The sequence below is a fragment of the Drosophila ficusphila genome, unplaced genomic scaffold (assembly GCF_018152265.1).
Source record: "Drosophila ficusphila isolate 14025-0441.05 unplaced genomic scaffold, ASM1815226v1 contig_414, whole genome shotgun sequence".
Lineage (NCBI taxonomy): Eukaryota > Metazoa > Arthropoda > Insecta > Diptera > Drosophilidae > Drosophila > Drosophila ficusphila.
Window position 1 is genome coordinate 14,900,396 of NW_025064328.1, and position 24,125 is coordinate 14,924,520.

At 48.1% G+C, this 24,125-nt stretch overlaps 7 protein-coding genes across 10 annotated transcripts; 3 read left to right on the forward strand and 4 right to left on the reverse strand.

Moving 5' to 3' along the window:
- The first annotated feature begins 164 nt into the window (after positions 1-164).
- LOC108090649 (beta-1,4-glucuronyltransferase 1) lies at positions 165-1,712 on the forward strand. Its single transcript, XM_017189427.1, has 4 exons — positions 165-281; positions 369-1,201; positions 1,258-1,411; positions 1,467-1,712. Exons 1-4 carry the CDS (start codon positions 165-167, stop codon positions 1,689-1,691), a joined length of 1,329 nt encoding a protein of 442 aa, XP_017044916.1. The 3' UTR covers positions 1,692-1,712.
- A 562-nt stretch (positions 1,713-2,274) lies between these two features.
- On the forward strand, positions 2,275-9,138 carry LOC108090833 (signal transducer and activator of transcription B). 2 transcript variants are annotated; one of them, XM_043208008.1, is made up of 7 exons: positions 2,275-2,437; positions 5,124-5,145; positions 5,431-5,835; positions 6,491-6,600; positions 6,693-7,305; positions 7,362-7,675; positions 7,736-9,138. In XM_043208008.1, exons 3-7 carry the CDS (start codon positions 5,538-5,540, stop codon positions 7,826-7,828), a joined length of 1,428 nt encoding a protein of 475 aa, XP_043063943.1. In that variant the 5' UTR covers positions 2,275-2,437; positions 5,124-5,145; positions 5,431-5,537; the 3' UTR covers positions 7,829-9,138. The 2 variants fall into 2 exon arrangements, with proteins under 2 accessions (XP_043063943.1, XP_043063944.1); XM_043208009.1 differs by lacking the exon at positions 2,275-2,437 and adding an exon at positions 4,974-5,036.
- Positions 9,029-10,298, reverse strand: LOC108090834 (venom allergen 3-like). The gene is made up of 4 exons (XM_017189699.2): positions 9,644-10,298; positions 9,480-9,584; positions 9,263-9,422; positions 9,029-9,212 (listed from the first exon to the last, which is right to left on the reverse strand). The coding sequence occupies exons 1-4, from the start codon at positions 10,180-10,182 to the stop codon at positions 9,150-9,152; spliced, it is 867 nt and encodes a 288-aa protein (XP_017045188.1). The 5' UTR covers positions 10,183-10,298; the 3' UTR covers positions 9,029-9,149.
- On the reverse strand, positions 10,232-11,784 carry LOC108090835 (venom allergen 5-like). Its single transcript, XM_017189700.2, has 3 exons — positions 10,703-11,784; positions 10,380-10,644; positions 10,232-10,327 (listed from the first exon to the last, which is right to left on the reverse strand). The coding sequence occupies exons 1-3, from the start codon at positions 11,245-11,247 to the stop codon at positions 10,313-10,315; spliced, it is 825 nt and encodes a 274-aa protein (XP_017045189.1). The 5' UTR covers positions 11,248-11,784; the 3' UTR covers positions 10,232-10,312.
- Positions 11,785-11,906: 122 nt separating this feature from the next.
- LOC108090832 (protein tamozhennic) lies at positions 11,907-18,660 on the reverse strand. 3 transcript variants are annotated; one of them, XM_017189696.2, is made up of 6 exons: positions 15,811-16,011; positions 15,665-15,745; positions 15,092-15,250; positions 14,820-15,019; positions 13,485-14,753; positions 11,907-13,420 (listed from the first exon to the last, which is right to left on the reverse strand). In XM_017189696.2, the coding sequence occupies exons 3-6, from the start codon at positions 15,210-15,212 to the stop codon at positions 12,620-12,622; spliced, it is 2,391 nt and encodes a 796-aa protein (XP_017045185.1). In that variant the 5' UTR covers positions 15,213-15,250; positions 15,665-15,745; positions 15,811-16,011; the 3' UTR covers positions 11,907-12,619. The 3 variants fall into 3 exon arrangements, with proteins under 3 accessions (XP_017045185.1, XP_017045183.1, XP_017045184.1); XM_017189694.2 differs by lacking the exons at positions 15,665-15,745; positions 15,811-16,011 and adding an exon at positions 18,134-18,660; XM_017189695.2 differs by having other exon boundaries at positions 15,665-16,011.
- A 273-nt stretch (positions 18,661-18,933) lies between these two features.
- Positions 18,934-20,136, forward strand: LOC108090921 (programmed cell death protein 2). The gene is made up of 3 exons (XM_017189852.1): positions 18,934-19,227; positions 19,283-19,367; positions 19,425-20,136. The coding sequence occupies exons 1-3, from the start codon at positions 18,959-18,961 to the stop codon at positions 20,112-20,114; spliced, it is 1,044 nt and encodes a 347-aa protein (XP_017045341.1). The 5' UTR covers positions 18,934-18,958; the 3' UTR covers positions 20,115-20,136.
- Positions 20,117-22,952, reverse strand: LOC108090920 (N-alpha-acetyltransferase 35, NatC auxiliary subunit homolog). Its single transcript, XM_017189851.1, has 6 exons — positions 22,784-22,952; positions 22,332-22,701; positions 21,702-22,269; positions 21,458-21,639; positions 20,361-21,398; positions 20,117-20,309 (listed from the first exon to the last, which is right to left on the reverse strand). The coding sequence occupies exons 1-6, from the start codon at positions 22,792-22,794 to the stop codon at positions 20,169-20,171; spliced, it is 2,310 nt and encodes a 769-aa protein (XP_017045340.1). The 5' UTR covers positions 22,795-22,952; the 3' UTR covers positions 20,117-20,168.
- Positions 22,953-24,125: the final 1,173 nt, after the last annotated feature.

Consider the following 24,125-nt stretch of genomic DNA (forward strand, 5'->3'; position numbering starts at 1 on the left):
AAAAGACTAAACATTTATTTTTCATATTCAAGGCTTCGGTCACACTACAAGGACCTTTGGATTTTAACGTAATATAAATATATAAAGAGTTGTTAAGGTTGTGTTTTCCTAATAAATACCGATTTTGTGATATTTGTTCTGCACGAAAAATGGTAATTTAAAAAATGAACTTTAAGGATATCTCAACATTTTTACTATTTTCACAGTGCCATATATCCAACTGGAGTTCTCTGAAAATTGTGTTGGCCTTCCTGTCGGTCAACATCTTTTGGCTTTTGAAGGTGTATCCTCCGGCAGGGGAAGTACCACAAAAATGCCAGACTCTGGAACCGGCTTCTCGAAGTCCTGCCACCGCTGAATGTCCCTAGCATTCGGATGTCGCCTACGCACTGCTGCAACCTCTGAACAGTTTGGACGGCTTTGTGATTCCGAATAACTCGGCAGTGTTGGCATTTGAGCACATCGATCTTAGCTTTGGCCGCTGGGACAATCAGCAGCTGTACAGGATCAAGGACTTCGCATTGCTGGGCGATCAGTACATTGACTCTTCCGATGGCAGTTTGATTTGCTTGGCCACACAGACTTCGGTGGAGCGCCTCAATTCTCTGCCCCAGGTGGCTGCCAACTGGCAGGGAAAGATGTCCGTGGCCGTTTTTGCCGCTGGTCACGAGGAGTTCTTTGTCCTGCAATATTTCGTGACCTACATGCGTCTGTGTTTTGCCAACATCCGCGAGAATGCCACGTTTCATTTGCTTACGCCCAGGGACTACGATAAGCTGCCCCGAGTGGAGGCACTCCCCCTGAATATGAGAGGCAAGTTCGACTGCCAGTATCCGGATAGAACGCTTAAATCGCTGCTCAAGTTCCGATCTTTAAAAACCCTGCAGTGGCGGCAAAGAAACACCTATCCACAAAACCACATGAGGAACTTGGCGCGCAAGGGCTGCCAGACAAAGTACGTCTTTCTCACCGACATCGACATTGTGCCCAGCACGAACAGCGTGCCGCAGCTAAACCAATTCTTCAGGACAGCAAACTGCTCCAAAAGTTGTGCCTACGTAATCCCTACTTTCGAGATCGACGTTAGAGCCACGTTTCCCCACTCCAAGAACTCTTTGCTACGGTTGATAAGAAAAGGTTTGGCCCGACCTTTCCACGAAAAGGTGTTTATATACAACCAATATGCAACCAACTTTTCCAAGTAAGTTTAGCCAATTAGTTTTTAAACGTATCTCAACAGTATGTGTTTTATTTAAGATGGTTATCCACAAACGCAAGTGAGACGGAGGTCTCAGTAAGCCATATCGTAACAAACTTTGAATTCCTCTATGAACCATTCTACATTGCTGTAGACAACGCACCCGCCCACGACGAAAGGTTTCTGGGCTACGGGTTTACCAGAAACTCCCAAGTGAGTTCCCCAGTTTATTTAAGAATTTAATTGCTTACAGTCTATTATTTTCCAGGTGTATGAAATGCATATAGCTGGCTATCAGTTCTATGTATTGTCTCCAGTTTTTACCGGCCATTGGGGATTACAAAGGAAGCAGGCGAGACCTGCTTGGCGAGAGCAGCAGAACAATGCGAATCGAAGAAAGTTTGATGTTTTTAAAAGCGAAATATTTGTGCGGTACAAAAATGACCCCCGTCTGCTATTGAAATCCAAAAGGAATCAAATCTTAGTTAAATAAAAACTTTATTAGTTGATAGCATTTATTCTGTTTTACTAATCTAGCAGGATTTTACATAAGTTGCATCGAAAAACAAGAAAGGAAGCTTAAAGTTAGTTATAAAAACTTGGTTTTTTGTCTCTATCTCGGTAAGTACTGATCTAAATACAGAATGTCATACACCGATGAATTCTTAATTAAATCCTGAATCGGGGGTTCTAAACGGAGTGAAGGAGGCACTTCAGACCCGATAAAGAATATATATTCTTGGTCAGCATCACGATCTGAATCGAACTAAGTCTGTACAACAGCATATTTAGGTTACTTGAAATGGTAATATTTATATTGCAAAGGCTGCATAAATAGGTTTTCCTGACGAGGGATCGCATCATCCGTGAGCTTTCCCTTTCATGCGAATGTGGAGCCAAACCAAAATGGCCGAGGATGGTCCGTGCGAAAGGAAGCCGAGAGGACAAATGCCGGAAGGAGAAGCGCGCAGGCGCAGGACTTGCGCAAACTTGGGCGCTCCAAGAAAGCTCAACAGCCGTTGCAGGACAATAAAAGCTCGGTTCCTCGGCCAGCTTTCCGCAGTCTGTGGCAGTCAGAAGGCCCAGAGGACTTTAGTGAGTGCTAGTGCTAGAAAAACTGAGTTTAACCCAACACGCAATGAGGCAAAGTGATTGCCATCTGAGCTACTGTGCAATCGGGAAATCGAAGGACTAGTTCTCGACCTAATCCCCATCCGATCCGGGTATAAATTTCCGCAGGTAAGAGTCTTGTTCCTCGGTCCTGGGCGCTTCAAGGCTGCCGAGTCCTAGGCGCCTGTGTTTTCGATTTTTCATAATGGGACCAGAACACAAAGGACAATGCGGGTGGCAGGGGAAAACCAGCCACGACTGACCCCCACAAGCCGAATTAAAGCCCCAAGCTGTTTGCTCAATTCGGTATCAGCTTTCCAGCGGCAGACGCACTATCCTGTCAAACACTCCGACATATCCCCTCCTAATGGCGATGATGCCATGCCCCACCAGGCACTTCATCATCGATATTGATGTCCTGGGGCTGCAGGGACCCCTTATCAGGCCGGCTCACCCAGCACCCACGTTTGTTTACCTGGGCGCCCTCGAATGTCCACTAATTGCGGTTCAAGTGTCGGCCGGAGCAGCACATTAATATCCAATTTGTGTAATTGTGCCGCACCCGCTCTGCGCTCGAAACTCGAATGCCATTGCCCCGAAATCCACAAGGCACTCTGCCGAGTACTTGGGCGTAAAAAACGCAGCTACACATTTATTTCTCGCGGCGAGGAACGCGTCTCAATAACGGCAAAGAACTTACTTTTCGAGCGTTTTTATGGCCGGAATTCAAATGGAGTGCAGAGAGAAAAATATCATAACGTTTTCCTTCGATCCTGAAGTCTTTGGTTTCCAAATTCAAATATAGAGTTGATCAAATTATGTTATGTTTATCACTTCATCAAGGTTTATCAGATATTGGGGGCCTTATCGCATCTATTTTAAATAAAGAGTTAGTGCGCACTCTTAGTGCCTTAAAGCAAGGTGGGTTTCCTCAGTGTACATTTTATGCTGATGGGTAAAAAGTGGTCACCGATGGAGCTTCGACGAGGGTGAGCGAATAAGGACATTTAAACATCTCGGCCGTTATCCACTGTCGCAGGGAAAACGCCGAGAAAGTGGCGGGAGACGAGGTTCTGGATTTGAAGCGACCTTGCTGGCGTCAACTGCAATGCATTTGCGTTTGACAGGACCTATGGTTGTTATTTTGGTCCTGGCAGCAGGACAGAACGCCAACAGGGCCTCCACAACAGGCAACTGGGTCAAGCTACCATAACTATTTTTAAACGGCATTGGCCGAATATTGTCCAGGCATCGAATAACGCTGGGAGGAGCTGCAACTGGGCTCCACGGACGAGGCAAGTCAGTCAGGTTTTAATATCCTTGTTTACGACCGCAGCAGGGAAAACAATTCACTGCAGGACGACACGGCCACGTAACCAACTGTCCGGGCCGTAAAGCTAGGGAGCGATTCCTGCTGTCTCCCGTCTGCTGTCTGCTGTGAAATTAATGAGAATGTCAAACGCTCTGCCATTGCTCAAAGTCAAAAGTTTCGATTAAAGATTAAGCTGGCTTCCATATTAGAGCAGCCATTCGCTCCAAACTCGTCTGAAATCCCGCGACTCATTGCCAATTCATAAGCCCTTTCTCGGAAATGCATGTGCATTTAAGAGGGAAGAGGCCCCACCCAAAAACCAACTGTTGCTCACCACCAAATACCTTGAATCGTATACTGTGGATATAAAACCAAGTTGCTTTTTTTGCGGTTCCATCCGAAATTTAAGAAAAATTTTGGAGTCAGGAAATCCCACTAATGTTCGTACAGGACTTTAAAACAGGAACCGAGAGAGTGGAATGTGTTCTCCCAAAGTAACCAGAAAGTGGCATTGGAAAACGACTTTCGAAATCAAATTCATAGATTTTTTTTTATTATTTCTTTTTTTTACTGGGTTGTGTTTCAGTCAAAAAAAAAAACATTTGAATAGTCTGTTAAAACCATAGCTAAATAATCTTTTCCCCCAACCCTCTCACCAAACAATTTCCAAGAAAGTCGCGCACAAATCGCTCAAAGTGCGGGTGGCTTGGGGGGACTGACTCAAAGTGTTCCCCGCAATTATTCGGCGACTCCTCCAGATGGGGACTGGGGTGCATCCAATCAGCAGTTCCGTGTGAATCTGCTTGCTGAGTCAACACCGCCAGTTTTCAGTTTATTGCCGGCAAATATGGAAAGATGAATGTTTGCGGAATTAACTGAGGCCGTCCTTCACCTGCTCGGCGGTGATGGGCTATCAATCAAGAGTTGATGGGTATCGTTATGCAAATAGGCGAAACACTCCGGCTTAATGGGGATGCAGGCACCCACATGGGGCGCATCCTCCAAGGACGTTTCCAAACAAGACTTAATGAGCTTCCTCGGCGCAATAAGCATAATAATAGTTTGCCTGCGCCAAGACATACTTTGTGCATCTCGGATCGTTTGGATGGGCATGCGAAAGTGGGTTTTGTGCAATCTGCATAATAATGACAAAGGGGCGCAAGGGGCGTGGCCGGAGGTGGTGCACCAATTTCGAGCAACTTGTCGCGCCCCAAAGAAACTATAAACAGCTCAGGGGTGCGGCTATAAAGGCGGTCACAACAATTGTGGAGAAAGTGATGTGGCCACTACACACTTTAAATCAGAACAAGTAGGCGATACTCAGAAACGATTTTTGACTTATGTTTCTTAATTAGCTCAGTTTACATAGCAAATACTTAATTATATATATTTAACAGGGAACAAGAAATAGTTCGGGTATATATTTTTGAGTCAATTTACTGAACCACTCATCCCTCCAAATATGTTACTCACATTCGAAATGTTTTTGTCATTCAATTGCAGGCCACTGAATTCGGACAACCAGGTAATTTGAGCTGTAAGCTGAACGATAATTAAGCTAAATCAAAGCCGTTGCATGCCACTAATTAAAGGCCAGAAGAGCTGAAAGCAAATCGAATTAATATCGATGTAAACCTGATGGAATATCTGTGTTCACTTCTCTCTGTTCGTAATTAAGTCCGCACCTCTGATATAGAATTGTAAATCCGCTGTCCCTCCTCTTCCTTCCTTTCCATCCGACTCTCTCACTGGCTCGTTTCTGTAACTTCCGTAATCTTTGTACCTTTTCCGTAATCTCGGTGTTGTCAAGTCTGGCGCCGCATCCAATGCCTGATTCGAGTAGAAAGCCCTCGCAGTAGAACAGTAACCATTGGTGAGCGGCAGGCGAGGAGGAGCGGGAGGTGGACCCGGACCCACATGGCGCCGTTCAAGCTTAAGTTCCGGATGGGCGGTTCGCGGAGCACCTCGCAGGAGCACGACCCGGACCCGCAGGTCAACGAGGCGCTCCTGGGCGCCCAGAGCCAGCAGCAGAGCCAGCACCTGCAGCCGCATCCGCACCCACACCAGCATCCGCATCCGCTGCAGGAGGCGGTGGAGGCCAGCAGCAGCTCCAGTCTGGACCTCGCGGACTCCGGCAGCCTGGCAGGCCAGCTGAGCAGCGAGCGGAAGCTGCTCCTGCCGCCCGCGAGCAACACCAACACCAGCATGCGATTGGGTAAGGACGACACAGTAGCCACTGCACACTGCGAGAAATTGCCCAAACCCAAACAGGGCATCCATATTCGGATGCCACACAATAGTGTGCGATCAAGAAACTCAAAAGAGTCTAGTTACACACTTGTCACACATTTGTTAAAGAAACACAAGAGAGGCTAGTTACACATTTGATATTCACCACCCATTAATATTTTTAAACAATTTTGAAGGGATAGTTTGGATGTGACTTAGAATGCAAGCCGAATTAGATTATTGTATTAAGCAGGGAAATACTCGTATATATTAAAGATATGAATTAATTTAAAGCAAATAGAATGAAACAGAGTCTATAAAAAATTAGTACAACACATTTGTAGCTAGGAAAACAATTTATATCTTATATCTTTATCAGATATTTCAAGGCAATACGTAATTCTATGGTAGCCCTCTGAAAGTTTTTTTTTTCTGTGTAGTATATTGCATGCCCACGCACACAAGACTAGGTAACAAGTAGTTACAGATGGTCCCATAAGTTCTACTCCACGCACGAATCTTTCCACCGCTGTTGCACAGAACTTCTCTTTCGGAATCTCCTAAATAAAATACGACTAGCTGCATTTACCCTTGTTGTTGGGACACCCATGTTGCTAACCCTGCCACCAAACCAATTGCAGGATACCTTAACCAGAGCCGCACTCCGTGCATTAACGAATCGCTGACGGATGCGGATGCGGATACCGTGCCCACCACCCCGCCGCCTTCCTACGAGCATGTGCTAGAAGAAGTAAGTTCTGGGTGGTTAGGAGTCAGGAGTGGGTTGCTCTGTTGAACCTTTAAGCTAATTTAAATGAGTGAATTGCTGCTCTCCCCTTGCAGAACACACGGCTCTCCCAGCACCAGCGACAACTGTCCCTGGACAGTGCCACTCCGAACCAGAACAGCCGGCGCAGCTCGGCGAACAGCTCGCGGCACAGCGCCGCCCAGCTGAGTGCCGCCTTGGAGCAGCTGGCCGGAAATGGAGGCGCCATCTGCAACGATCCCGACTGCCGGCAGAACCTGAACAACAACGGAGCCACCGCTGGCCACGGCAACCAAGCCAACCAAGGCAACCACAGCCGGGGCAACAACCAGAACAACAACAACGACGACGGGGAGCAGGTCTTCGAGGGAGTGACCGAACTGGAGCTGCGGGCGGACAGCGAGGAGCAGCTGAGCATCAACGAGTTCCTGCTGGAAACGGAGATGGCAGCTTCGCCCTCGCGCCGCCAGGAGGAGCGTTACGCGGGCGAAGGGGAGGGAGGCGTGTGCGTGGAGGACCAGGACCAGTGCCAGGACGACCAGTGTGCCCAGTGCAGCGAGGAGCGCGGCGAGGCGATCTTCGACGGGGATGCGGCCAGCACGAGCAGCCAGGCGGCCTGCGGCGCAGGTGGCGGCCACCACTTCTACGATCCCCTTCTGAACCGGGGAAGCTACGGGAACTACAGCGATGGTGAATGAAAGCAAAACTCAATAACTCAATCAAACAGGGAACTCCGTTTTTTTCAGGCGGCAATGCGAGTGTGGGACCTGGTTCCGGCAGCGGCCAACTGTGCCAGGAGGCCTGCTGCTCCGGCTCCGCCTCCGGATCGACTGCATCCCGGAGTGGACGGGGAGGAAGGAGGCAGCAGCAGCAGCAGCAGCAACAGCAGCAGCAGCAAGGCTGTAACGCCAGCCTGCTCACGCCGGAGATGATGAGCAACAAGACGAGCAAGGAGATCTACAAGGACCTGGCCAAGCAGTGGGGCATCACCTGCAAGATGTCCGAGAGCTGTCGCTGCATGGAGTGCCAGAGCCACTACTTCGACTGCGACTACGATGACGTGAGTGGCACTCCACGTATCCCCGATCACTCCATACTTACTGAGCATTTCCATCCGCAGAACGAGCACCAGAAGACGGACGGCGGACTGGGCGCCGGCACGCCCATGTTCATCAGCGAGGTGATGCACGGATCCGGGTGCAACATTTTGTAGGGACATCCGAGCAAGCCGATGTGCCCGAGATTTGCTGAACAACAACAATTATTTATCCGTATTGTAAATGTTTTGGGAGAGGCGTCTTCTCACCTATCTAGCACTGAATGTTCGCACATTATTTTAGGGTAATGCTGCACTGATATACGTTATTATAGGGATTTGGGAAGGAGTATTTATGGATGGCCAAGTGGCCATCGGGATCGGGTAAGAGTATATTTTTGGTGTTAGCAGTAGGACTTAGGGAATCGGCATGGACAATTAGGACGCGACAGAATCGAGCAATGAAATTAATTGATAGGTAATAATGCCCACCTGCAGATGAACATCTAAATATCCTTGAGTGTGTTCTTTTTCTAGAGGCTTTAATCGCTTGAGTATTTGGAAACTCGCTGTATCTGTCCCATTCGAGAGGCTCCCAACTACCAAATGTATTGGCCAGCCTTTAGAGCTTGTCATCCAGAAATTTACATACTTACGTATTCCCCTGCTGCTTTGACCCCCTAAAATTTATATCCACGTATTTTTCTATTTGTACAGAAGATGTGCAGGAGATTGAGGGCGAAGTGAGCGGCTTCCCAGTGCCGAACGAAGCCAGAAGCTTTCGCAACAGAACTCTAGGCGTTTCCAAAACAAATTGTTGATGTTCCAGGCGAAAGTACTGGGGTATTTCGGGAATGCCGCAAAGTCGACACCACTCAATGTTATCCACATCAGCATCAGCAAAACCGTAGAGTAAGGAAGTCGGCACTTTTGTGCCCGTTTTTAGACCGAAATCATTTCAGCCTAGGCACTTTCCAAATGCGAAAGTGAGTTAACTGCATCGAATTGATACCTTAATCATGTACTCGAACAAACGAATATGCGAAACTTAGTCTGAGGGTTAATGTGGTCCTGATTTATAATGTTTAAATGTTTAACATTGGCTTTACGTGCATGCTGGAGTGGTTTTCCCAAGATGAAGCTGGTTTCACCCGACAAATCCACTTGATTTTACCAGAAGAGCACGAGCGATCGAAAAGCAAGAACCGACTAAGTCTGTTAGCTGTTAGATGGAATTAGAAAATTGCATGTGAAGTGCGTAGTAAAATGCAAATCGAACAACCATTCAAGGAAACTTAGTACATTTTCCCAATAGCTGTGTAAGGAGCAGAGAGCCCAGAACTCGCATCAGCGTAGAAATAATTTCGAGAAGGACCGTAGGATTGTAAGGATTGTATTTCGGATTCACAGTTGGTCTCCTGTGCTTCTGAACCCCTAGGCAGGAGCATACAAAAATATATAAATGTACGAACATATTAAACACCTCACAAACGGACTTTCATTCTTGCCCATCGTCCTGATCCTCCGCATCATCTTTTATTTTTTTATTGCTGCCATGGTCCTGTGGAGTACACATTTAAAATATGCTAGATAAAGAGATCGCGTAATTACCGGGGGGAAAATCTGGCCATTGTTCTGGCACAAATTGGAATACTCGGTGCTGCCCGTCGTGTCCCAGTCGCCGCAGCCACTGCTGGGATCCCCGGCTTTGTACACATACGATCCGTTCAAGTTGTTGAAGTCGAAGTGGCAGGTAAGAAAGTGGCAGTACCTAATAGGGGTTTTCTTCAGTGCTCCTATTTATAGTTTCAAACTAAACAACACTCACGTGGTGGATGACCCGTACCGGCAGTTGCTGCCCACGGCGATACCACATCCCACGCGAGACACTCGATCGCTGACAATGATGGCGAAGTGGGCGCAATCGTCATCCCTGCAGGAGGATTACTATTCGGTTACCCTGAGCTCGCAGATTCAAGTGCCCCAGCTCACCTGTTGGAATCGAAGCCGCTGAGGAGACCCTCTGGATCCAGGACGTTCTGATGCTCGTTAAACATCTCGCGGAACATCTTCACGAGGATCTCGTGGATCTTGAGCTTGTGCTTGGGGGTTATCATGGCCAGGCACTCGCCCACGTAGGGGAAACGCTGGGTGGACCGGCAATCGGAGTGCTTGAAGGACAGGGTGGAGGCGTGTCTGCGGGCCATGTAGCCCAGTTCATTGTCCCAGATCAGGCAGCGCATCCTTTTGGCCTTCGAGAAGGTCTTGTTCTCGCTCGTCATCAGTTCCCCCGCTGCGAAAGAGTCTCTAAAATTGTTCAGAATGCTGAGAATATCCTCTCGCAGCTCTGGAGTATCCGGAACCATGGCGTGAAACTGGGTACTGCCTCCGAAAGGGGCGAATTTGTTCAGTCGGCACATGAAGTGCTCCATGCCGTTCTGGACGCAGCTATGCGTCTTGTTGTTGCAGTAATTGTAGCCGGAAGCCAGCGCAATGGGCAATATCACTTTTGTAACCAAAGTCCAAATCATTTCACTTTGAATTTATCGAGTGCTGAGTAATAATAGAACTTTTGACGTAATACTAAACGAACTTTAGACTGGTCAACATAATCCAGTATTTTGTTAGGAAACGCAGGGAAGAAAGATTAGGTCTTCTTCCTCAGTCGCCTTGATTCTGCACAGTACATCTTTAAGAGAAGATCCATTACAGAAAAGTGCAAACTTACCGGCGGGAAAATGACGCCCAGGTTTTGGCACAGATTGGCGTACTTGTAGCTGCCCACTCCGTTCCAGTCGTCACATCCGGCGGCGGGCCTTCCGGCCTTGTAGACATAGGAGCCCTCCAGGTTGCTGTAGTCGAAGTGGCAGGTGAGGAAGTGGCAGTAGCCGACCTTGTTGTCCAAGTGGCAGTTGGAGCTCGCGGCTATGCCGCATCCCACCCGGGAGACCCGATCATTGGCGATGAGGGTGAAGTGGCCCACGTTGGAGTCCCTGCGGAATCGGAGGGCTGGCTTCAAAACCGGCCTCGCATCAAGGGACGGCGGCTTACCTTTCGGAATCGTAGCATTGGAGAAGTCCCTCGGGATCCTTGACGTCCTTGTACTCCTCCAACATCGATTCGAATGACTTTGTCAGGAGATCCATGACGTTACGCTTCTTCTTGGCGGGAGGCAGCAGCGCCAGGAACTCGCCCACTACCGGGAACCGCAGGGTGGACCGGCACTCGGTGTGCTTGAATGACACGGTGGCGGCGTGGTTGCGTGCCATGTAAGCCAGCTCCTTGTCCCAGATGATCCTGCGCATCCGCTTCGCGCTCGGGAACGATTTGTTCTCCTTCGTGATGAGATCCCCGCCGGCGAAGGTGTTCCGGAAGTTGTTCAGGATGCCCAGGGTCTTCACTCGCAGCTTCGGCGTGTCCGGGAAAACGGCGTGCAGCTTGCTCTTGTTGTCGTAGGGACGAAGCTCCTGCTCCAGCTGGCACATGAAGTGCTTTTTCTTGCCCACGTTGCACACGTGTGATCGGTTGTTGCAGTAGTTGTAGCCGGAGATCAACGGCAGGAGCAACACCACCCGCAATGCCAAGATCAAAGCCATTTTGAGCTGGGACTTACTTCGAATTTACGCAGTGTTTTATACGTTTCGGAGCAGGTGTGAAGTAAATGTGAGAACGATGGAGAACCCCCCACTAAAACAAAGCATAGATTTGTCAAAATTGAATTTATTGTTTTTCGATAGGGGGTTTTGTTAGGAAGAGCTGCCACTAAATTCATTCGGTAATAGTATGCAAAGTTATGTAATAAAATGGTTTGAGCGAAGGTTGTGCCTAAATGGCCTTAGTCGAGTTAAATTTTTATTATCCATCGGTCTAAATACAAAGAGTTTCCTCTTTCGATTTGCTGGCAAATGGTATTTACAGAAAGGCAGTCGGGACTCGAAACGTTAACGTAGGCACGAAAAATACGCATATGTAATAAACTATTTAACATAGAGCAAAAGGTACGTGGTTCCGCTTCCTTACAAAAATATCTCGAGTGGTTTCGATTGTTCCGGGATGCTAGCAACAGGTAATCAATAGTAACATTTCAACATATCAGCTTTGGGACTCGGTGCTCGCGTAGCTTGGGTGGGTGGGATGACAAGTTTGCTCTACCAACTGCGGTTCGCTCTTCCGCCGACCATGCACATTGGATGGGGGCGAGGAACCTGGATTCCTGCGACTCCTGTCTGGTAAAATTTGAATCAAAAACGTTAAGTTTACAACCCGTACCAGTCCTGTTCGATTTATTATGTTTCGCGTTATGCTTAGCTCGGTTCTTCGAATTGAAATCGCTTAAGTTACGGCTATAGGTGTATTATCTATGCAAAGTTCGGTATATACGCTTGGGTTCGCCAAGAACTTCTATTTACTCTGATTTACTATCGGAAATACGTATTGTGAATGCAACTATTAGTATAAGGTATATAATTATCAGTTGATTTCCTAGAAAACGTCCAAGTTCAAACATCACTCTCTCTCGCATTTAGCATTTCGCATTGCGATTTTCGCTTTTCGCGTCGCATGCACACGTACAAATATATAAATGTCTATATGTGTTGTGTATATATAGATGACTTATACAGGGAGGCACGTAATTTGAAACAGAAGCGCCCTTAACAATGGGGAAACAATCTAAAACTAATTAAAGCGTGTGTTTACATGTAGGGGTAACTAATTAGAATACTTCTATGTACAGGCTGCAGACAAATCCCTCCCTCCCTCCGCAGCGCGATCCGCTCTGACCCGGGGAGAAGGGATCCGGATAACAAAGGGTTGACGGCCATCGGACGACGACTACGAGACTAGATCTTGGAGACACGCGCACAGGCTTACATTGGTTGTATAAAAAATATATATATATCCAGCTCTACACTTTTTGTATCACTAACGAGGGTCGCGGCTCCCGGCTGCCGGCGAGCGTGCGTCCTTCTAGACGCAGGTCGAAGATGCGTGCGACACGCTGGTTGCCGCCGCTGCAGCAGCCGCTGCCGACGAGGACGCCGCCGTGGCGGCCTCCAGGTTGAAGTCCTTGCTGCGGCAGCACATCTCGCAGATGCGCTTTGTGTCCGGGTTGAGGAACGTGCAGAAGCTGCAGCTCCACTCGTTCGGGCTGGTTACAATCAGCTGCGGGGACACGGCCGGCGGCTGTTTGGGCACGGTGCCCGTGCGATGCCGCGATGCGCTTCCCCGGTTGTCCACGACGGCCGTCTTCAGAGCGGACTTGACCTTCTTCACGCCGGCGCTGCTGCTGTTGGGCAGAGGACTCGGCGCCGCGGCTTGGACCACCTTCACCTCGCGTCGACTCGGGCCGGTCGTCTTCTTTTCCAGTGTGCGTGCCTTCTCGCCGTTCGTCGGCTTTGCGGGCTCGCGTCTCTTTTCCGCCGGAGGAGCGGCTCCGCCGTTCGTTATGGCCAGCGAGTCCAGATCTAGGCTCTGCACCAACAGGTCCTCGCGGTCGCCCAAGTCCTTGGTGTAGCCGGAGCGCTCGAGATTTTTAAACACATAGTTCCAGGACTCGAAACTGCCGACGCCCTCTTGCACTTTGGGCATGAGCGGTGGCGAGCTGCTGTCCAGGGTCACGAAGCCGTCCAGACTGGCCGAGTCGTAGCTGTTCAAGTCGGAAATGGTGGCGGGGATATCACGTTCGTTGCCGGACCTCTTCGCAGGCGCCGTTCGACTAGCGCGCTCCTTCAATTCCTTGTGCATCTTGCGATTATTGTCCATGGGGTTCTAAGTTGAAAAGAAGAAACAATACTTATGGACTCAGATAACAAGAAAGTCATGCAGCACTCACTGGCTTCTCCGCTGATCGCGGATGCTTGTCAGTCGAGTTGATGCCCCCCGCTTCGGCAAGGGCACGCATCCGGCTGCTCTTGGGCACCGGCCTAGCGTAGATGTACATGTCTTGGGCCGTTGGCGGCGGGGCCTGGGGCAGCGTGGTGGGCAGGTCGTAGCCCCCATAGGTGGCGTACATGCCAGCCGGGTTTCCCCGCATGCTTGGCTGCACCTGGGTCCTTAGCTCGGCGTACTGGGGATCGTAGTCGTGCGTCCCGAAGTCGTGCTGCGTGAGCTGCGCCCGTTCATCAAAGTCGATGAGGTGGTGGTCAGGAGGGTAGGTGCTCTGCCGGTGCTGCATGGCCGCCAGAGCGGCCGCGGCAGCTGTGGAGCTGCCCGTCTGTCGCCGGTGGAAGTCGCAGCTGTGGGCCGGACCCGTCTTTCCCAACGTGGCGTACATGTTGACGGGCTCGCCGCTTCCGTAAAGTTCGGCTGGCGAGGCGTACGGCGCGTTCAGTTGGCTGGAGATGTTGTAAGGGAGCGGGTAGCGGTTGCCCGGAGCATTGTAGGCCCCGGCGACGGCCGCGTAGGATGCACTGCTGCCCAGGCTCAAGCCGTCGAGGCAGTCGTAGGGCGCCTCGTAGACGTGGGGCAGCTGGCACTGCTGCTGCAGCTGCTGGTCAAAGGAGTGGCGGTGCGGCAGGTGGGCGTGCGGCTCCTGGTAGTGCTCCAGGCTGCGGGAGTGCGTCATCAGCGGCCCGGGCAGGTGAGGCTGTTGCGGCGGAGGAGCTGGGTACGGCGGCATGTACTTTCCCACCTCGCTCAAGCCGTTCGGATGCAGGGCACAGCTGGCGGAGCTGCTGGGATGATGGGCCATGCTATGCCCGTGCATGACACAGCTGGTCGGCGCCACTGTCGCCACATTGCTGTACGTATTCTCCTGCACTGGCGGCTGCTCCTTGCGCATCCGTTTCTCACTCAGGTGGCCGACCATCTCCTTGATGGTCCTCGAAGGGCTGCCCACGATTCGCTCGCGGAACTGCAGTACGTCCTTCCAGCTGCAGCTGTATCCTGCTGCCGTGACTCCCGCGTAGATGTGCTTCATGATCTGGCACTCCACGTAGGCAGCCATGGCATCGCGCGACACATTTGTCACCTGATCCGGACAGATGGGTCCTTCGAGTACGAAGGTGTCCTCAGAAACCCTGCGGTATCCCATGGCCACGAAGAGCTGTTCGGCGTCTATCAGGCGGGATTGAATGTCGTGTTGAAAGCATCCCGAGTAGGTCTGCAAGCAGAAGGTGTCTCAGGTAAGATTGGGTGTCAAGCAAAGTAACTATTCGGTATTACTTACCTTGAGAGTGCGATACTCCTTCCGCCAGGGCTTCGTGAAGAGGTTGTTGGCATACTGGCTGATGGTTTCGAAGGCCACGATGGCGTTCTGGGCCGAAAAGTCGGGCAGTTCGCGCACCGATCGCCGCAGGACTTGCCCAGTCTCCGGCAGGAAGAACTTGCGATCGTGCTGCACCACACAGAGGAACTCCTTGAGACAACCTGCGGAGACAACAAAGCGGGGTCGATTAGTTCCACTTCCGACTGAAATTGAATTCGAAGGACTGAACTCACCCTCCAGCTGCTTGCGCTCTTCGAGCTTCTGTATGCTCTCCTCCGTTTCAAGGAACATCCAGTGGCGCCGGAGAATCTCCTCCCACAGGTCGGGGAGGTCGCGCGGCACGAAATCTGACATGTCGGGCTAAGGACTCTCATTCAAGGCGCCTCCGGCTCCTGCAAAACACAAGGCAGCAAGGTTACACTACGGCAAACATCTCGAGAGCAGAGCCTCGAGCCCCTACTATTGATTTTCTACCAAGAGTATGAGGATGCACTTGTCTGGCATGAATCACCGCCAGAATCGGAATCACATCTTTCCCCCGGCATGACGCACGCAATTGAAACGAGCATGCAGCAAATAAATAAATAAATACGCACCTCTGCTCGTCGGTTCCTATTCGAGTGGAGTAACAATAACTGGCCAGATAAGAGCCAACAATGGGCCTCTATTGTGGCCCGTCATCGATAGTGGCATTCCCGCAGGGCTTATCAATTTCCTCCCAGCCAGAACAGAATCTAACCAGTAGTTTAGTAACCCCCTCGATGACAAAAACAGTTGACAACAAAAAAGCTTACCAGAACGCTTACCTCTGACTACTAAGTGGGAACCATAATAAAGGCAACAATGTATTCCACAGCGGTGCAAAACTGAGTCATACGGCGGATTATCTTATAAAGGGAATATTTGAGCTAATAGAAGAAACTTGCATAATGTAATACAACTAATTTCATACCTAGTGCAGAAATCCCTTGGTAAATATGTCAGGGAAAAAAGCTTTAAAATTTCTTATCTTAAAGCTCATTTTATCAACGTAGTCGGTATATTTTAAAAAACAAATGCTGAAATAGGAAAGGTAGATATACAAATATTAATCTATTTAGTCACAAGTATTTAATGTGACTGATTAGTAAAACCGCAAAAAAACGAAAAACTTTTTCGCAATGTTTAGTTTGTTTTAAGTATAGAAAGCTATTTCAAAATATAGAGGTTAAAGATAAAAGAGGTAGTTTGCCCAAACTCCCCTTATTCTAGGGAATATGTGTTCCTAATTGTAGATAACGTTAAATGCCTTTGCACCACCTAATTACTTCGCATTTCCACCCTTTACCTCCTATTTAGCTTTAATTAGCAGATTATCTCGGATGTGACAAGGGTTAACTCGTGAAAACCAGTACAATAAAGTATTATTCACTCGCTGACCTGGAGGAAAGCCCACAACTGCTCAATAGGAACGCCCGAAGCCCCGCGACGACACCGATTCGCTATATCTCTTTGAGTAAAAATAAAAAAAATAAGAGAGCCACTTGCCTGGGAATCTTGATATCGGCTATAGTGTAAGACAAAGATCGTCCGTTGGCCTTTAGCATTCGATATACACATACACCACACCAAGTCGGGGCAAATGGAGAACTTGGGGAAAGAGAGCTTCGTTTAACAACCTTGGGGAGTGACTCACTTGTGACTCAATAAGACCCAAAGCGGGCGCGAAAAAACAAGTGTAATTGCAGGCACATCCAACTGAGTAAATAGCGAAAAGGAAGCAAAAAGAACTAAATAAATCGAGGTGTGAATGGGCGAGCAAAGTTTACAGAACATCAAATTAATTTAAAGTGATAAGAGCTTATTTGAAACCAAATATAAAAAAAACGTTACTTTTGTCCTAGAGTAGTAACATACAAGTATTGTTTTTTGGATTCCGATGAGAATAAACTTAAAAAGAAGACCAAAACTAATATGACTGCTTTTTGTTTGAAATGCTGATGTTGGCACAGTGTTCTTTATTTAACTTAACACTTGATAAACTGACAAGTTACTCCACACCTTTTCTGCTTTTAACATGAAATCCATACATGGATAAAATCTAAAGAAGTGAACATTTAACCCAAAAATGGGATGCAAACGCCAAATAAGAATGCAATTGATAGCAACCCCCCAAATTGTTTGCTGTAGAAAAAGCAAAGGAAAATCAAGAAAAGAGGCAAGGAACTCCTTCCATTGGAAAAAAATAAATTCAGTGGCAAAATAAAGCAAGATGATTACAAGATGAGTTAAAATCAATAGCCCGCATGCAAGTAAAGTAATGAGACATCGTCAACGAAACAGATTGAGTGAAAATGTGGTCAGTAGATGTGTTCATTTATTTAAATACAATAACTGAGAACCGAAAGCCTTGGCAAGTGATGCACAAACATATTCGCGCACACGTATCGGATGATAATTTTATGGAATTTCGGCTGGCTGCATATCGGGTAATTGAATTTTCAATATTTATTGCCGGCCAGTCAGTTGAGGCCGCAGAGTGGACCCATAAATGCCTGAAGCCGAGTGAAAATGCCTTTGGATTGGATGAGAATGTGTGCTGACATTACAATGGACGCAATATGGCAGGGATTTGAGGCGTTTTATTGATTTAGGCAGGAGTCCGAGCCAAATTGTGCAGAGGAGGCTCTGAAAGTATCGATTGGCCATTGGGGCAGGATAAGCCATGCAACAGCTTCAACTGGCCAACCCAATAATTTTCCCAAGTTATATACGGATACTGCAAGCTGGCCATCATGGGCGATTATACAAACATATACATATATAGTATATATTGTACCGGCAACCGATGGCAGGGTGCTCCCATTCTTATTTTCAGCACTGCGGCACTAAATTTAGCAAATAAAAGCTCACCCGGCTCTTTGGCAGGCAGAACCGAAAACAACCGAAAAGTGGGGGCTTCGAAGAAGTGTTACCTTGTTATTGTGGCTACCAAGTAAAGTCATTGATAAGAGTTTGCTTTAAAAAATCTAAATCTGTTAAAAATACCATTGTTTTAAAAAGAAGATACTGTTCAATTCAAAAGATTTTAACATTCGTCACATGTCATACTAAACCAGAGAATAGATCGTCTGTATTTATTTTTACTGATTATTAACCTTGCTGTCGTTCACCTTATAGCTGAGCATCATGAAACTATTTTATTCAGGGGAAACCCCTTATTTGGCCGTACTCACTCACAAATCAACACTGATACCCTGTAATCCACAACCAGGAAGTATCCGCGCCAAACTTACGCAAAATCCCAGTTGTCGTCTGCTGGATGCTCGAACTCTCATTTTTGCATTTTCCTCCGAAAAAGTCCGCGCGCTGGAAAAGTCAACACAAGTTCACCTTCCCGAAATTGTGCGTGGGTGTGGGTGAATTGTGGGCGGGGGTGTGTGTGTGCGAGGGAGCGTGGGTGGGTTTATTTTTAGCCCTCCGACGGAAACGGGCAAAACGATAAGTCGAATTCTGCTTCCGCAATGTTGTTGTTTGCGATGCTGTGATTATTAACAAATATTACGCTATTTTTGCGCTCTTCTTCTTGCTTGTTTGCGTTGACAAATCTTGCTGCGCTTTCACAATCGGGTTTGAAGTCAAATCAAAACTCGTTTTTCCTCACGTTTTCCTTACATCACGCTTTCACCCACATATTGTTTGTGCTTTTGGGTAATTGGAAAGTCTCAGTTTTTCACACGCGTTTATCACAATGGTAAATAAAACACAAATTAAATCAGTTAAATCAGTTCGGAGAACTTTTAACTGTGAGAGATGACCGCAAACTGATGTGGCGGAAATCCCGGATATCAAGGGAAGCGAAAATACCAAAAAAAGCTCGGTTGTCAGGGGCTTAGAAAGGGGATTAGTTCTGACGATTATATATTTTAATTTTTTTGCAATTACGTTTTAAGCTTTTTTTTTTAACTTGTAAAGAAATCAAAAGATGCTAAGTAAGTAAATTTAATATTATTAAATAAAATAATAACTAATTTGCAGTCTGCATACTAATGTTGGTACATTTTGCATGTTTCATTTTCTGGCGATCTAGCTGCGGTCACACTGAACACGAGTTTTTAAGAATGGAAATTGACTTGGGATTCGCTGAAAAAAACGACAATGCCGCCTGGCTGAGTAACCGATACTTTCCCAGCAAGTTGGGTGGCCAGCCCGCCTGGCTAGAACTGGATTCTCTGCCGTCCACATCGCAGCTGCAGTGCAGGAAGTGCCTAGCACCAAAATCCTTCTTAGCGCAGTTGTATGCTCCCTTCGATGACGACTTTAACTTCCACCGGTCGATCTATTTGTTTCTCTGTCGAAATGCCAACTGCCAGGAGGCACAGAGTGCAAGGTAAGGTACTCCGAGGTTTCCTACAACAATAGTGACTAATACTCTACCCTTTTAGCAATTTTACGGTGCTGAGATCTCAGTTGCCGCGGAAAAACAAGTTTTTTTCGGAGGAAGATCCAAGCGAATTGGGAGATCCCTTGGTAGGAACTAAAACTTACAACGTAAAGATCTTAAAAATTAATACTAACTTTTTACAGCCCGCTATTCCCAGCTCGAAGAAATTGTGCGTCGCCTGCGGCTGCCATGCTCCGCACACTTGCAGCAAATGCAAGGCCATCCACTACTGCTCCTCGGAGCACCAAAGGGCACACTGGCCACAGCACAAGCCAAACTGCGGAGCAACAACAGGATCCCATGCCAAGCCACTAAACCACATCGTTTTCCCTGAATTCGAGATTGTGATGGACAGTAATCCAGTGGAACCTGGCGAGGATGACAAAGATGAGGATGCCCGCTTGGCTGAGTTCAAGGAACTGGAGGCCAATGGCAAGACAGGAGACCTGAGTAACGTTTCCGAGTCGGAGATGGACAAATATTTTGCGGACACGGCAGCTGCGGACGACAAGACATTCCGTCTGTTCAAAAAGCAAACTGCCGCGGAACCCGATCAGATTGTGCGCTACAAACGCGGTGGTCAGCCACTGTGGATCACCAATATCGCCAAAACAGTGGAGGATCAACTAAAGGAGTTGCCGAACTGTCCTCTTTGCGGCGGAGCCCGCCAGTTTGAGTTCCAGATCATGCCGCAAGTGCTGACGCTGCTTGAAGACGAAAACCTCGACTGGGGCGTTCTGGCGGTCTACACTTGCGCAAAGAGCTGCCCCATCGAGGGATACGCGGAGGAGCTCCTAATTAAGCAGGATATTGTGGCAGAAGAGCAGAGTTGACATTAAAATGCATACATTTAAATTTTATTCTTGTCAATTACGGAACACGAACATCTACTTCAGCTTTATGATGGGAAAGTAGCTATGCTTCGAGAAGTCAAACTCGGGCTGGCGCTTTACTTCCTTCTGGTGACCGCGAGCCAGCACATTCATTACCACAAAGTTGGTTCGCGCAATTTGAAGAAGGTCGAGCATCTGAAGAAGAAAATGTTAATTTAAATACCTAAAAATAATTCTTTGACTCACCTCCTGATCAGGGTTCTGAATGCTCTCGAGGACATTGCGGGCCTGGTCGAAGTGCTTAGCCGCATAGGTGTACAGATCCTCCACGCTGGGCCGCATCATGTGCTCCCGAATGTTTTTGAACTCCGCGTATGAGACCGGAGGTGGGCTGGTGAGCGTGGCGAAGGGCAGGAAGCGACGGTTGTAGCGGATCTCCTCGTTGTCGAACTTGGACAACGGCAGTCGGACGCGTCCGTCTTTCGTTAGGGCGCCCATGGCCTTGTACATTCCGCCGCAGAGGCTGAGGAGGGCGTGGTAGAAGACGATCTCGGCGCGGTAGGGACGTTGCTGCTTCTTATTTTTCTTCGGCTTGGCTGCTTTGCGGTTCTTTGCTGCTCCACCGCCGCCCGACAGGATCTTGCTCTGGTGCTCGGCGTACTCCTCCTGGGCCAGCAGGATGTTCTCCGTGCGTGTCAGCGCGGAGACCAGGAAGCCGATCAAAAACTCGTATGGGTACCAGTAGATGTAGAGGAACTCGTGCACGGCGTACAGTTCCAGTTCAAAGCCGGACATTAGGAAGATCAGCATGGCACGGAAGCAGTTGTACAGCACCCAGGTGGAGAAGTGGGTGCTGTGCTTTAGGGCGGTTGCCATTGTTTCGTTGCCCTCCATCGCCCGTTCGTTGGCCAGTTGGTTCATCAACGAGTCCAGCCGCGCCGCGTCTACTTGGATGGTGTCAAAGTGCTCAATCAGGCGGGCCAGCTTGTCGCGCTGCCTAGCGCGATTGAATCCGCAAATGCGGATAAATTGCGTGAAGGTGTTCATATTGATGCAGTAACGGAAGAAGTTTTCAAGGTGCTGCTGAACCTTGGGGTCGGCGGACACGGGATGCTTAATATTTAGCACGGGCGGCGAGTTGAATGTCTGCACTGAGTGGCGCAGGAACTGCTTCATGGGAAGCTTCCCGTGCGCTACCCTCATGTTGGCGCTAAACAAAGTCTGCAGAACGCTTCTGGACAGGATGCACTGGCCCGACTTTTTGCTGTACTCAATGAAGAAGTTCTAAAAAAAAAACAATGAGGTTTATATCCCCCAAAATACAAAATGAAAACCCAACGCACCAGTGCCGAGTAGTAGTCCTTGTACTTAGTAACCTTACATGCGTACTTGAAGCGCGAAATCATTTCCTCGAGGAACTGATAGCTGGCCGGACGATCTCTGATCTTGATGCTTCGCGGAAAAGCGGGCGGCTGACTACGATCGTGGATTCGGGGTGAGAAGCCCATGGGGTTCGGGGCTTCAGCTGAACATCAAAGGGAAAATAGCTTTAATTTATATAGGAGCGTACTCTCGCAGTCAACTTACATCCCTTCTCGGGTTGGGTGCCCCGATCCAATGTGTTTCTTATGCCCGGAAGCATTTCCGAAGCCACTAGCAGGATTTTGTAGATATCGACCTTATCGTCTACCGTGTCGGAGCTGGCCATCTGCTCCACGTGGTAGATAACCTGGAAGAGGTGCCGCATAAACCGCAGCCGATGAACCACGGCCATCCAGTCCTCCGTGGTAGTTAGCTTCTTGCACTTTCGCACCAGTTCGTCTTCCACTTCTTTGAGCAAACTGTAGACCGTCCCCGGCTGTGCCTTCTCTGCGGCCAAGAGAGCGGAGTTGCCGTACAACTGGAAGTCCTCCTCTTCGTTGACGGCTGCCACGGCAATGATGTTCTTGATGACAACGATGAGATTGCGCACGGCAGTGCAGAAGACGCGCAATGCCTTATCCTTGATCTGAGAGGGAGCGTGCAGGTAGAGGCAGGTAAAGAGCACCTGGTCCATGGAGTTGCCCTCCAGCCAGGACACGAGGCAGGAAAACAAGGCATCGTAGATGCCGATCAGTTCGGAGGGCGTGAGATCGTCCAGCTTGATGGCGCCCGTCTGGATTTAAAAGAAAGTTGAAGAATGTTGATCTGGAAGTTAGTTAAAAATAGGAATCCTACCGCAATGGCTGCCTCAAAGGACGGCGGCGGCAGGTCCAGCTTGTCGAAGCCCATGCCCACGTCCATCTTGGGATCCATGATCTCGATGGCCGACATGGCCTCAAAAAGACCGAACAGCATGTCCTGGGCAAGTTCTCCGGGCTGCAGCTCAGCGCAGGCGTCGTGAAACTCCCGGGTGACGTCCACCCAGCCGTGCATTGGGTACTGGGTAATGTCCTCGGCAGCACTGCCGCTTCTCATTGTGCGCTGCACATCGGGATCCAGAAACCCACACTCGCCCACGCTCCACTCGTCCTGTTCCGCACTACTTGCCAGTGCAGCTGCTGCCGCGGCGGCAGTGGCCGCTTGGAAATCCGTAGGCTCCGCAACGCTATAAAAATAGGGATATATGTAAATATATAGATGAGGTTTACTTTATGGATACATCTGCGGGATTTTGCCGGCGGATTCACCTTCCATTCATTGTGCTTGGTTCCTTCTATCGTGAAAAAGGCAGAGGTCGAAATATTCTATATCCTATTCAGGCGGTACAGCTGGAGCGACCTGTGGCTCGATTTGCCACCAATTCTCCCTTATTTATAAAAGTTCTACTTTTTACGAATAAACATATGTAACTGTTAGTGTGACCGAATCTCAATTGACCATGCATACCTCGATTAACGAAAAATACCGCTAAATACCATAAGAATTATGCTTTCTTTTTAATTTTTTATGAGGTTTGTCTAAGTTTTGTAAATGTGTAAACTCTTCAAGAAAATCAAAAAACTTAGAATCCTTGCAAGAACAACTGATTTTTCATTAATTGACTAAACTTGTGCTGATGTGGTTTATGTATTAACGGTATTTGGGCTATCGAAATTATACAACACTAATGCTGTTATTGTTAACAGCGCACAGACGTTATTTCTGTTAAAAAGTTTAAAATTCAAAAATACTTCATATTGGTAGATTAACTATGTATTAAATAAAAATTGGCAAGACCTGAGCTCATAAATATATGAACAATACTTTATATTTCCTGGCTCTGGTGATTTGTTTATACTTTTAATTTGAAGAGCAGCCAGACTCTGCTACTGTTGCAATGTTTAAATGCTGAGTAAGGTGAAAATTCAAATAAACAGGAAAACCGACTAACCCACGCAGTTCATTGGACTGGCGAGTGGCTCATTAACTAAACCAAATGACTGAGACTGCAAGCAAGCGTTTTTCGAGAGCCGCACAACCGTCAAACCCGAAACAGAACAGTTCCGCAGCTGATAAGAGACGGGCCCGAGTAGGAGAAGTGTTTGTTCAGAAACTCACAGTTTTATATGTTCGCCTTGATAAGGCAAAAAAGAATATAATATGCTTTGAACCAACAATCTTATCTTCCGCAATTGTCACCGCTCTTATCTGAAACGGAAAAGCTTCCCGACGCTTTCACTCTGCAGCTCCACTCTAAACCACGAGTAACTGGGCGCCCTCCCTACGGTTTTTGGGGTAGTCCAACCACCCGTGTGTTACAAGTATCCAAATTACGAGTGAAAAATCAGAATCCGAGGGGTTGGATTGGTTTGTTTACAGCAGAGGACCCCCGTTCTCTCGGCCTCTCTCCCCAAGTCGTTATCTTTCTCTCCCTCGGCTCCAAAATCTCTCTTCTTTACTCAAATTTGTGCTCAATTTTTAGTTCGTGTACTCATGTTAACTAAAAGTCCGAATGTTCATATTAACAGTTCTTTAATTCAAAATAAATGATACATTTTATCAGCACCTCATATTTTTTGTAATAATTCAATACAAAATATTAAAAATTGT